This window comes from Carettochelys insculpta, chromosome 11 (assembly GCF_033958435.1).
Source record: "Carettochelys insculpta isolate YL-2023 chromosome 11, ASM3395843v1, whole genome shotgun sequence".
In the NCBI taxonomy this organism is placed as follows: domain Eukaryota; kingdom Metazoa; phylum Chordata; order Testudines; family Carettochelyidae; genus Carettochelys; species Carettochelys insculpta.
The window spans coordinates 24,828,298-24,841,116 of NC_134147.1; the positions used below are offsets into that span (position 1 = coordinate 24,828,298).

General features: G+C 39.1%; 1 protein-coding gene across 5 annotated transcripts in view; it reads right to left on the reverse strand.

Annotated features, from left to right (window-relative positions):
• ARHGEF3 (Rho guanine nucleotide exchange factor 3) overlaps positions 1-12,819 on the reverse strand; it is a 272,374-nt gene that overhangs the window by 237,395 nt on the left and 22,160 nt on the right. For all 5 annotated transcript variants that reach the window (XM_075005462.1, XM_075005459.1, XM_075005463.1 and 2 more), the window contains one exon: positions 12,116-12,211. In XM_075005462.1, the coding sequence (XP_074861563.1) occupies positions 12,116-12,151 (36 nt within the window). In that variant the 5' untranslated portion in view covers positions 12,152-12,211. The remainder of the gene's footprint in view (positions 1-12,115; positions 12,212-12,819) is intronic.

Here is a 12,819-nt window from a genome sequence, read left to right on the forward strand (position 1 = left end):
ACCATGAAAAATACTTCCTCAAGTTTTCCTTTGTTTAGTCTGCCAATAAGATGGGAAGAGATGTTTTTAATGCTCTTGGATTTTAAAAATCCTTTTTTCTGTAACAAAGCAGCCAACCATTGTAACTTTTCAACATTTCTCCTAACACTTCAGAAACTCAAATGCATTGGGTCCTCTTTCTCTAATCTTTGTGAACATTCCACTTACTTTGTATGACAGAGTGATGAAAAACAATCACCACACCCATGCATTTATAAACAAAATACCACTCCAGGCACTTTAAAACTGGTATCAGCTTTTACCTGCAGAAAGCTTGCTATAATAAAATGAAATCAACGATGAATTTCACTAGTGGTTGCTTTGGATCCCTAGATTAGTCATCTGTATAATAAGAAAATAAAATCATAAGCAAGAAAAAGTAGTAGTTCATTATACAGGCAGAATTAAACTTACCAAAATGCTAGGAGAGATCTAATGCAAATGCATGCAAGTTGAAATATGACAAAGGAAACAAATCCTGATCCCAGTTACTAATCTAGGAGAACAGAGCTTTTCTGCAGGAGTTTAGGAAAAGGAATACATTTCCCCCAGCCTGGACACAATGAATAAACTACTCACAGAGGCAGGCAGCCAATATTGTCAATGGGCAGCAAGAGAGACTATACTTCCCTATGCTGAGTTTGGGTCACAAGGATCCATGCTATGTGTTGACCTATTCATAAGGCCATTCTGTCGTTCCTAACCACATTCTCACATAAAAACAAAAAAGCAGTCATGTAGCACTTTAAAGACTAACAAAATAATTTATTAGGTGATGAGCTTTCGTGGGACAGTGCTCATCACCTAATAAATTATTTGTTGGTCTCTAAAGTGCTACAAGACTGCTTTTTTGTTTTGATAGACTACAGACTAAACACGGCTCTCTCTCTGTCACATTCTCACGTACTCTCTCTTCTCTCTTGGCAATCACTCAGTAAAGACTAGAAGGTCTTCATGTAACCCTCCTGTTTGTGAATCATTTGAGGGCTGATCTGCTAGATTCTGGAGCCACAAATCACAGAAGGGGCAGGTGTTGGTAGCCATTGCAGGGGCACAGGGCACTTTTTCCACCTCTTCCTCAAACCTCCAATCAAAGCACAGAAGGCTGACTGTGGAGTCTCGCAGCACAGGCTTTCAGCAGCTTATCTCCCTGAGCCCTCTGTCAGTGGAAATATCCTGGTACAGAATTCAACACATCTGCTACATTTCAGATCAAGTATCCTCACTGGTGGTATCACAGGCTTAGGTGCCATTTGTCAAACAATTTTCTCTCTTTGGGAGCAGGTCAGGATTCATATCCAGAGTCTATAAAAATCAAACTGCACAGTTTTCTAAAACAGAGGATTAAACATACATTTAAATGTATTTGCCTCTGGAAGTTCTTCTCCTCTGTTTTGAAGCCTATTTTGTGCATGCGAGACAGTAAGGTTAGCAGCTGGATTGCCTTCATACTAACAATTTGACCAGAATCTCCTTTCTTGCCATATGTGGGTGTGTACTGCAGAAAATGATAGCTGAGTCATCTGCTCCAGGCTCTGTGTCTGCTCTACTGGATCTTTATCCATTTCCTGATTAGCTTTCAGGACTTTTTTACAGCAATTTCCATTGTAATACCTCTTGGAATACAGCTGCTAGTTTTATGGGAACAGAAGTGCATTAAGCAAGTTAGGTGACAAAGACGTGGACTTGAGAATTTTTTTTGTTTTGTTTTTAGTGTTTTAAGTAGGCATATTTCCATCTTATGTATTAAAATTTGTCCTTTTGCTACAATTACCATAGAATTTTATGTTAATTTTCTCAATCTTCTCCTGACACACCCCTGTCTTTGCAATGAAACTTTACTGGAAATCCAATTAATTCAAATACTTTTGTATACAATCACTTCATATTAATCATTAAGACCGAATCTGCAAATTATAGTTTTATTATCCCCTGTGCAGATATTCTGGCCATGTATCCCTTAATTACTGTGTATCTTTTATGCATCTGCAGTAAAACTGCTATTAACCTGTTTTCTTGAAAAAGTGAGCCATCCTAACAAAAAGCTGACAAAAACATGTTCTGGAAGAAGCACTGTTAAGCATATTTCTGTTTCACAGTGTTCTAATTACGGAATGCAGTTTTTTCTTCAACAGGTAGCTGGCAAATGTTGCAACATTAGTACAATGACTTCAGCTAATTTTAATTAAATAGAACGTACCATAAATTTGTACGTCCTCCTCAAATCAAGCTACAGTTCACTAATTTGTCATGGCTCACCCAAAGAGAAACTCTCAATTTGGGATGAAGGAATTTAGTACCAGTAGTGGCATCCTTGTTAAAAGTAAACTTGCTAGCTACACCCCAGCTCACTGTACTAAGTATCTATCTAGTACATGAGTAGATGAGGCTATGCTTCTTGGACAAGAGGTGATACTCACAAGTATATATTTTTATGTACTTTCAGCTATCACTCACATGTATTTTGAGCCCAAATAGCTTTACACTAGTAACTCCATTTTACAAAATGTGGAAGCACAAAACTAAAACTGTAGAGGAAAGGCTTCCTTGTGACTTAGCCACTGTCATCATAGTATGTGTAAGTTACTGCTTTATTAATGTTGGGCCAATCATGTTTGCATATTTTGAAGTGCATATTAAACAAAAACAAAACACACACACACCAGTTTTATTATTAACACCCTCCCAAAGTTACAGCTAAACAATATTTTAACTTAAGTTGGTGTAAAACACTACCATTCTGTTTTAGAAGTTTTGTCTCAGGAACCACTCAGTGCCACTGGCAGAGGGCATCAGGGATCCCATATGATGTCTACATAATAATGCATGAGAAGGTAGCTTGTGAGGCCTCTACAAATAGGCAGACATACTGCTCATCTTGGTCACTGTCAAAATGTTTATACAGGTAATATATATATATTTATACTGGAAATTATGATCTTAAAGATCTGGGAGTTAAAAGCAGGTCACCAGGAGGTGACTAGGGTCAGACAGACTGTGTTCATGCAGGGGATAGGAGATACTTACATCTTTTTGTCTGGTCAGGTGTGTATGTCTCTCACAAGATAAGCCTGTTGGCAAGCAAAGCTGGATGCTTATTAAGAGACAGCAAGTCAATAAGAAAGGGAAGCCACAGGGAAGAACAATCAGCAGAAAATGTCCTGTTTATGAAGAACTATCAAAAGGACTCGAGAGGTATATCTGGGATTTCAAAGAGAGATGTGGGATCTTTCCCCTAGGAGACAAGAAGACTGTGTGAACCCGATGATCACAACCAAGCCTAGCTGTCATATGCTGGAAGGATTTGGGATGAGTTTTTGTACTGTATGACATGTCAATAACTACACAAAACAAACAGCAGTCATGTAGCACTTTACAGAATAACAAAATAATTTATAAGGAGATGAGCTTTCATGGGGCAGACCCACTTCTTCAGATCTGCCCCACAAAAGCTCATCACCTTGTAAATTATGTTGTTAGTTTTTAAAAGTGCTACATGACGGCTTTTTTTTGTTTTGTGAAGATACAGACTAACACAGATACCTCTCTAGGACTTTGTTAATAACTAGTAAAGTAAATGGAGGCTCTAGAAGGCAGGTCATGATTTTATATAGAACCATTTGTTTCCATTAATTCTACTTGTTTCTTCTCAAATGTCTGTTTCTTTATTAAATAAACCTCTTCTTGCTTTTACTATAAACATGCCTACGTGCTGTGTGTTGAGCAGAGTGGTGATTCTGAGGTATAACTGGTAAGCTTCTCTGTGCTACTCCTTTGGAAGTAGCAGAGCAGTGAACTCCATGAGTGTCCAGTTGAACAGAGGCTGAACTCTAGAGGGATGCTCAGAATGCTCAGCGTTTGAACTATGCCCATCATTTACTTGTAAAAAGAAAGCAAGGCCTCCAGAAGACTAGGAGGCTTGTGTTGTAAAGGGGAGAGAAACTGTGCTTGTGGTGCCCGAGGCTAGCAATACTGTGGAACTGCCCCACAGCAGAGAGACTTGACATCTAATTTGTTCTTGTGTAAATAACTAGAACAACACAGAATCAGGTCAATTAAATATATGAAATACACTGTAAAATGATATATCATCCAAATATACTTTGCAGTAAATTAAGCCCCTTTGCATCCAGCACTTGCTGTTTTTACACAATGACAAAACTCTAGTAACCCATGATTCGGAGAATGTAGAAAATCATTTAGAATTTGCCTCAAGCATAAACAAGCAATTAAGAGCTGGGTTGACATCCAAACAGCTTAACAGAAGATAGAAAAAAAAAAGCTTTTTTAACTTCAGCCTGAACCTTTAATAAATTTATATTACGAGAGCTAGTTTTTCCACTATTGTTGGAATCGGATTGTATCAACAATTTTGTGATTGAATTTGATTTTGCCAGAAGCAAGGAACTCTGAGATGCTTCTAGCTCGTTACAGGGCAAAATAGTTCTGACATAGGATGCACTTTAAGTCATGATACAATGGAGTAAGACTCCACATAGAGAAGCAAACAAAGGTTTTTCTTTCCTGCATATCCTTTCTGACTGAGCATTTTCTTCTCACTTCAACTACACAAGTGGAACTCAAAAGGGATACCATATATGGATCACATCTGCTGTAGAAGGAAAGTGAACTGGAGCAAGTGCTGCGGGTTGAGAGGTAGTAATGACAGTGCAGTTGTGTTTGTGGAAATTGCAGTCGTCCTGAGGAAAGGAAGAGAATGCAGACGCTGAGTAGGGAGATGGGAATCAGCCAGTTACAGCTTGGAGAAAGATGGGGAGCCAGTCAGACCCCCCACAGCTGTTGGGTGCAGTAAAAGGCAGTACACGGATTCTTACTGAAATATTACTGGCCTGCTACATATTGGAGAACAAGAATGAGGATTAAAACAAGGTGCTGAGGCTAGAGAATAGCAGGGAGGTGAGAGCAAGGGAGAGAGCAGCAATTGGGAAATTGTAAATTATCTGAATGCTACTCTCTGGCTGCCAGCTCCCCAGCCAGTTTTCCAGACCCAGCTGTCTGCTCCCGGGCTGGCTTCTCAGTCCCAGCCACCTGCTCCCAAGCTGCAGTTTCCAAGCTGCAGGCTGCCACTCCTCAACCCCGGCTCCAGTCCCCACCCTAGCCCACTCACTTTTCTGTCCCCACATCCTGGCTGAGAGCTGCCAGCTTCACAGCTCCCCAGCTCAGTCACTGCTCCCAGGCCATGGTTTCCTGACTGCTGCTGGTGCCCCCCTACGCCCCCACACCAGCTGTTGCTTTCCCAGCTGAGCCTCCCAGCCGGTCCCCTCTCCTCCCAGCCAACAGGGCTCTCTGGTCCAGCAACATCCATGGCCCTGCCAGATCACAGATGTTGCTGGACCAGAGACTCCCGCATTCTAGAGAGGTAATCTGTATTACCAAGTGGTACCTTTTCTGTGCAATATTTTACAACAACAAATCAAAATGGTTATATAAGAGTAAAAGGTCCAATAGCACATAAGACCCTGATTATTCAAATGAATCCCAATACACTAAGCATGGAAGTTAACCACCAGCAATGCAGGTTACAGAGAGGTGGTTGCACTTTTCCAGGGGTTATTAATCTTTCCTAAATCTAGGATATCTCTTTATTACAAATTATATGGACAGAAAAAATGAAAAGTAAATAAATTATTAGTTTTCTTCATAGCTAAATGATCTGCGAGGTTTACCCATACTTCGTTTTATATATTATATAAAAATAAACACAAAATAAAATAAAAATTTTGAGTGTGTCCTTAGCCTCTGTTTGCCAGCATTTGGGAGTGGATGGTGGGGATGGATCAGTTGATGATTACCTGTTCTGTTCATTCCCTCTGGGGTACCTGGAATGGGCCACTGTCAAAAAAACAGGATACTGAACTAAATGGACTTTTGGTTTGACACACTATGGCCTCTCTTATGTAAACTGTTGTCTAGAAAAATAAAAGGTTATACCTTAACTATGAAGGTATCCTTAACATAAAAAAAGGTTTAATAAATGGATTAGTAGGTGTTATAACATGTTACATCCATGAGTAGTATATATTATAAGTAGTTATAAAACCATCAACACAACCTGTTTTTTATTTATTTCTAGGTAGGTAGCTTTGAGTAACTTGACAGCTGTTATAATCAAAACAGCCTACAACAACTGATTAAAACATTAATCAAATCACTTACTAACACTTTATAAACTATTTATATTATAAATTTAGTCAGAGTGGGTTTTGATGGGATGGTGTTTTGGACAAGTCTGCACAAATGTGGTACAAATGTGATGTGCTTTCACCAAACATAGCAGCTAACATAAACACACAGAAGTCCAGCAAGATTATCTCTTATGCAACTTAAGAAAACTTCAAAAGAGTATGTGATATGAACAGTTCTGAGAAACATTAGCTGCACAAAATAATGTTCTTGATATTAAGCATATCTTCTCAAGTCTCTTCTTGGTCACAATATCACATTTCAGTAACTGATCCATCTAGTGATTTTTACACACACACACACACACACACACACCCAACCTACCCACCTATATATATGTGCTTTTTTTAAAGTTTTGCTTTCATATATAGGCATTATGTAAAATATAACTTTAAAAAAAATTATTTCCTTTACTGATCCTGAGTGAAATAACCAAATTATTCAGCCCATACAGGAAGACAAGAAGGATCGATGCAATAGTTATACCTTTCATGTATACAGTAAGTGTGCAATAAGTGGCAGATAACATCTTGCTCAGCTCCTCTGCATTAAGGTGATTTTCACCCTAACCTGCATAATTCACACAGTTACGACACATATTTAATATTATACATTACAAATACCGTTAACATCAGTACTTTGTAGCAACCATACATTGCCATGCTGAAAAACAGCATCCACTGTAACGAGCCAAAAATTAAAATTGAAACACAACATAAACACATTCTAGGTATCAGAATATATAAAACTTTTAAAACCATAACGAAACAAGGTAAAATGCAACATTTGTTCATGTATACTAATCCTCAATTCCCACCCTGCAAAAAGACATCAAGAACTAAATAGGGTCACCATATCTCTCCCGGCCAAATATGGGACATGGGGGAATGAGGCTGTCCCTTCCAAAACAGGATGGATGGTCCCCCTACGTAGGAGTCAGGTGGTGGTTGCCCTGTGGGGGCTGCCACCTTGCTGAGGGACTGTAGGGGGCAGCTGCAGCTCGCAGCTGCCCCATGACTTGGGGCATTGGGAACTAGGTTGCCACCCAGTCAGCAAAGCTCCCAGCTACCCCCAGATGGGGGAAGTCAGGTGGAAGCCATGCCACCGCATGGTTCCAGCTCCTGGCTCCCCCCCAGCTGGAGGAAGTTGGGCAGCATCTGCACCACCACACAAGTCCAGCTCCTGGCTCTCCCTCAGGCAGGGGAAGTCTGGCGGGAGCTGTGCTGTCACATGGGTCCAGCTCCCACCTCCCCCCACCTGGAGAAATTCAGGCAGCAGCTGCACCACTGCTCAGGTCCAGCTCCCAGCTCCCCACAGCCAGGGGAAGTTGGGCTGCAGTCACTTGCGCTAGTAAATAAGTGGAATACAGGGCAATTAGCCTCTTTGGCAACATAAAGTGGGACACCGAGATGGCACCCAAAATACGGGGTTGTCCCACCCAAAACGAGATGGATGGTCACCCTAGAACTACACAAACGAACAATACCTACACCCTCATATCAACTATTCCCTGTTACCTTTAATCTCCTCTCTAAATTCCAAAGAGATTTCACATAATAAAATAATTCAGCCACTCTATTTTGTTCATTATATCTAAATACTGGAGGTCTCAATGAATCATTCAGCTTCTCAAATCAGATACGAAAAGTAAGCAGGTGCATAGTAGGCAGAGGCAACTTCTATGAGATGTGCTCTGAAATACAAATTAAAAAGACACAGGCGAAATCTGAACATTTTTCATTAATATAAAGGGCATGTTCTCTGTAGGTGTAAACTGTCACAGCTACATTGCTGTGTACAGATAAACTCCCAAGAAAGCAAAAACAAGGTATGTAAAGAGCAAATGATATAAGCCTTTCAAAAGTATGTTCCACTGTCCAAGCAATAGTTAAGTCACAATGTGTTTCCGTTGGAATTGTTCATTCATCCATCTTCCAGTAACAGGCATTTTAATGCCAATGCAAATCTGGCAAGTTATTATTGTCCCTAATTAGCACTCCACAAGCTGTAGCACTCTTCATTTACAACAAATAGAATCTCACTTCATTTAGAGTCTCTAACTTTAAAGATTTAGGACCCTTCAGATGGGTTACTATTTATATGAAGTGTTTCGAGTGTATTATCATTATACTCAAATATCCAGTGATGAGCATGAGTGAGGTAAAAATAGACTATCAACAACAGAAACTGACTTTTTGATATAAAGATCTAGGCTACATCTACACTTACAAAAAACTTCGAAATGGCCATGCTAATGGCCAAATTGAAGAATACTAATGAGGCACTGAATGTTCATTTCAGCACGTCCTTAGCATACCGCCAGCCACGGCAGTTTTGCTCGCACGCAGCTCATCTACCCCGGGGGTCCTTTTCGAAAGGACCCTGCGAACATTGAAATCCCCTCATTCCGATCAGCTGTATTTCAGAGCACATCAGCTGATAGGAATAAGGGGATTTCAATGTTTGCAGGGTCCTTTTGAAAAAGACCCCCATGTAGACAAGCCGCGCACAAGTGAAGCATGGCACTTTCGAAGTACTGCGGCCCGCGGCATGCTAATGAGGTGCTGAATATTCATTTCAGCACCTCAGTAGTATTCTTCGATTTGGCCATTTCGAAGTTTTCCATAAGTGTAGACATGGCCTTAATGTGTATCAGCCTGATCCTGTAAAGTGCTGAATGTCCCTAGCTTCCATAGATGTCAGTGATACCCAGCACCTTTGAGGATTAGGCCATAATGATTACAACTAGCTGTGAACAGGGAAAACTATTGGGAAAAGATGGGTTCTGCCAAGATCTCCAATGCTTCCACAAACTAAAACAACTGAAATTCTGGATATTTATCCCATCCCAAATCCTGAGAAGTATTTTTACAACTGGACAAAGGAAATATCTGTTTGATCTCCAGATAATTAAGATTTTTTTTTAAAGTCTAAAATGTAAAAATGCACATACAGGACTCGCTTATGAACCAAGATGATTTGATGAGGAGATTGCATGGAGGAAAGGGAGAAGCAATAATATTAGCAACTACGGCAGAATTATACAGATACTGCAGCAATAGTGGATAAGAATAGACAGGAAATAATCAGAGGATTGTAAAGACCAGATGTCCATAATACAAGACTTGCATTTAACAAAGACACCAACAGGTGCTGTGCCCAGGATGGTTGATGATGATGATGATTACATTTAACATCCCTTAGTTTCCACAAATCTCTGTGGCAAATTGCAAATAAATAATAACAGATAGTTAAGAGAGTCATTGATACTTGATAAGATTGGATGAAATAAAGACTATTTGGTTCTGCAAGACTATGGGCTTGTCTATACTAAGCAGAAGATTGACCCAGTCAAGGTTGATCTTCCAGAGTTTGATTTTCTGCATCTGGTGAAGACGTGGCAAAAATCAATCTCTTTGGGGTCAGCAGTCAAACCCTCTACTCTACATTACAGCATGGAGTAAGTAAGGGAGACAGACACAAGAATAATGAAGCTAGGTCTTTACTAGGGAAATAAGTCGATTCCGATACATCAGTTCTAGCAAAGGCTGTAGCTAGAAGTGTCTATCTGAAATTGACTTATATCCCTAGTACAGACTCAGCCTAAGGAAGAAGTAGACAGCCATAAAAGAGAAAGTTGTTCGTAATGTTGTAGCTGTGTTGATACCAGGATATCCGAGAGACAAGGTTGATGAAATAATATCCTTTATTGGACCAAGTTGTATTGGTGAAACAGATAACATTGGGACCTGAAGAAGAGCTCGTCATGGCTCAAAAGCTTGTCTCTCTCACCAACACTAGATAGTCCAAGAAAAAAAAAAAAAGACCTCACCTACTTTATATCTCTAGTGAAAGTCTGTGTCTACACTTGCATTCTTCTTTTGAAAGACGTATGTAAATGAGAGATATCAAACATGCAAATGAGGTGCAGATTTGCATATCTGGTGCCTCATTTGCATATTCTTATTTCAAAATAGCTTCTTTCAAAAGAAGAAAACCAGTGTAGACACTGCTCTTCCAAAAGTAAACCCCATCTTCAAAAGAATCCTTCTTCCCCTTTTTTGTGAGAAGAAGGATTCTTTCAAAGATAGAGTTTACTTTCAAAAGAGCAGTGTCTACACTGGTTTTCCTCTTTTGAAAGAAGCTATTCTGAAATAAGAATATGCAAATGAGGTGTCAGATATGCAAATCTATACCTCATTGCATATTTGATTTCCCTCATTTGCATGCCTCTTTCGAAAGAAGAACGCAAGTGTAGACACAGCCAAAAAGAAAGGATATATTCAGGATGTTCCAAATACCAGGAAAATGATGAAACAAACCAAAGTGATCAGAAACAAGGAGCTATTAAGAGCATCATTTTAATGTTTTCCCCCCATAAGTAAAAAAAACCTACCATGTATACACAATTTGAAGTTTCATTTATGGTTCTGAGGTTATTCCAGGAATGAGGACAGGGAAAGGAGAATCTTAGCTACACCAATCCACAGTGGCAAATGAATCTTACAGAAGATTCTTATATATTTATTTTACTGAAACAAAGATTACTAGTCAACATTAACTGCTTGACAATGTGCGATTGGGAATACAATAGGGTTTGGTATTATTTCTTCTTTGTTACAATAGTAAAATAAATGAAACCATTCTTCTCTACATGCAAAATAGACGAGAGTTTGCCCTCTTGGCAGGCTGATCACATGTTCCTGGCATGAATTTATTCTGTTGTTTTTCTTCATGATGAATGAGTAATGTCAGCATATCCTAACTAAACCAGAAATGTAACAAAGATAAATGTGCACATAAAAGACAAGGGAAGTCAATGGAATAACTCCCATTGTCTTCAGTGGAGCTGAAGTAAGGCTTCCATGAACAAACATAGAGTTGAATCCCAATGCTAATTTAGAACTTGGCCCCTCTGGTGAAAATACCAGTAAGTGTGCTAAACGCAATGTAAGGTGCAGTGGTTGTTTTATTGATGAAGAAACCTTTGGTCACCATTAAAATTACTGCTATTTCAATGAATGATTTATTTTGGTTCAGCCAATGAACCAAAATAAAATGAAATAAATTGTATGATGATCCAAAATCAAAAAGATTGTTTCATATGTAACAGCATGTTTTATTCATTTCAAACTTCTTAAAACTTTTTTAAAGATTGAAGTAAATGCAATATAAAAAGACACTGCTGTGTTTCAATTTGAATATGTTAAAAAGAAAACATTTTAATTTTGTTCAGATCTTCCCTCTCCCAACTGAAATAATTCAGCCTATCCCACACCCAAGCTTTTTACATACTTTGGTTCACCCACATGTGCCTTTTTAAGCCAGAAAAGTTTTGTCCAAAAATTTCATCCAGCTTTAATTAAAATGTAAGCATTTGTAAACAATTAGTTGAGGTTACTGGTTTTCTCCCATACTTACAAAAGAAGTTTCTTTGGTAAGTTTTGGAAAAGATTGATTTTTCATAGCTTTTACTTTACCAGCTCACTAGAAACTACAAGAAGACCAAAGACTTATTTCACAGAATAAGTATCACCTGTGACGTGGCTCAGCTCTCCATTATCACCAAAGTGGATGAGATTTAAAATTTATGACAAAGTTGAAAAAAATTCATGTGTAAAATCTTATCCCTGTTGGAATCTGATGGGGTTTGGCCAATGACTTCAATAATTTCACCTCATCTCTTCCACTACCAAATCTCCAGTTCTGCGCTCATCTTCTATAAAATAAAAGTAAACAAATTCCTTCCCTCCTTTTCTTGCTTTATTGTTACACGCTAGAAAGAGAGGAAAATAATCAAGGTACCTTTTAATTATTTCTCTCATTGTCTATTAACCTCTTGTAAGATTAAAAATAAAGATAGTTTACTTACCAAACTTTTTTCTCCTCCATTCCTCCTCGGACACATTGGTTTATTATTGAAGGGTTGCTCATTATGAGTGCTGGGCTATTGTTATTCATCCTTTTTCTTAAAAAAAAGAATACAAATATTGAGTAATTTAAAAAAATACAGATGGACAATTTCACACATTTGCAAATTAATACAAGAGAAACAGAGTAAGTCAACCTTTGGAAAAGCATTTTATGACCAATTCCTATCAGCCTCACTTAGGCCTGCCTATGGGCAGAGTGGCTACAAAGGGGGCAGTTACCCTGGGGATTGACATATCAAAGGGGCTCTGAGCAGTGATAGGCTGACTGCTCTAGGCCCTGCCCCTTCTGTCCTTGGCTATACTCTTCTGGGTGCAGAGCCAGGCCCACCTCCCACCTTGCCCCAGGGACCCTGGTGACTGTCAACCCCACAATCTCACTCAAATAACCTCCAATTTAATCAATGGGACTACATGCATGAATTGAACAGGATTAGCCACTGTTTTTTCCAGAGTTGCTAGTTCTGTGGAAGCCACCACTGACTGTCTTTTGTTTATTTCTTTGTATGTGTGCCAGCATAGTTCATGTCAGCAGAATTACGCTCAGAGCCAGACATAATGTTAGTTATGTTCTTGCAGAGCAGCAGCCACAGCTAACATATTACTGTAAAACAATCCTCAGAACACTGGTGGATCAATTTGCTTT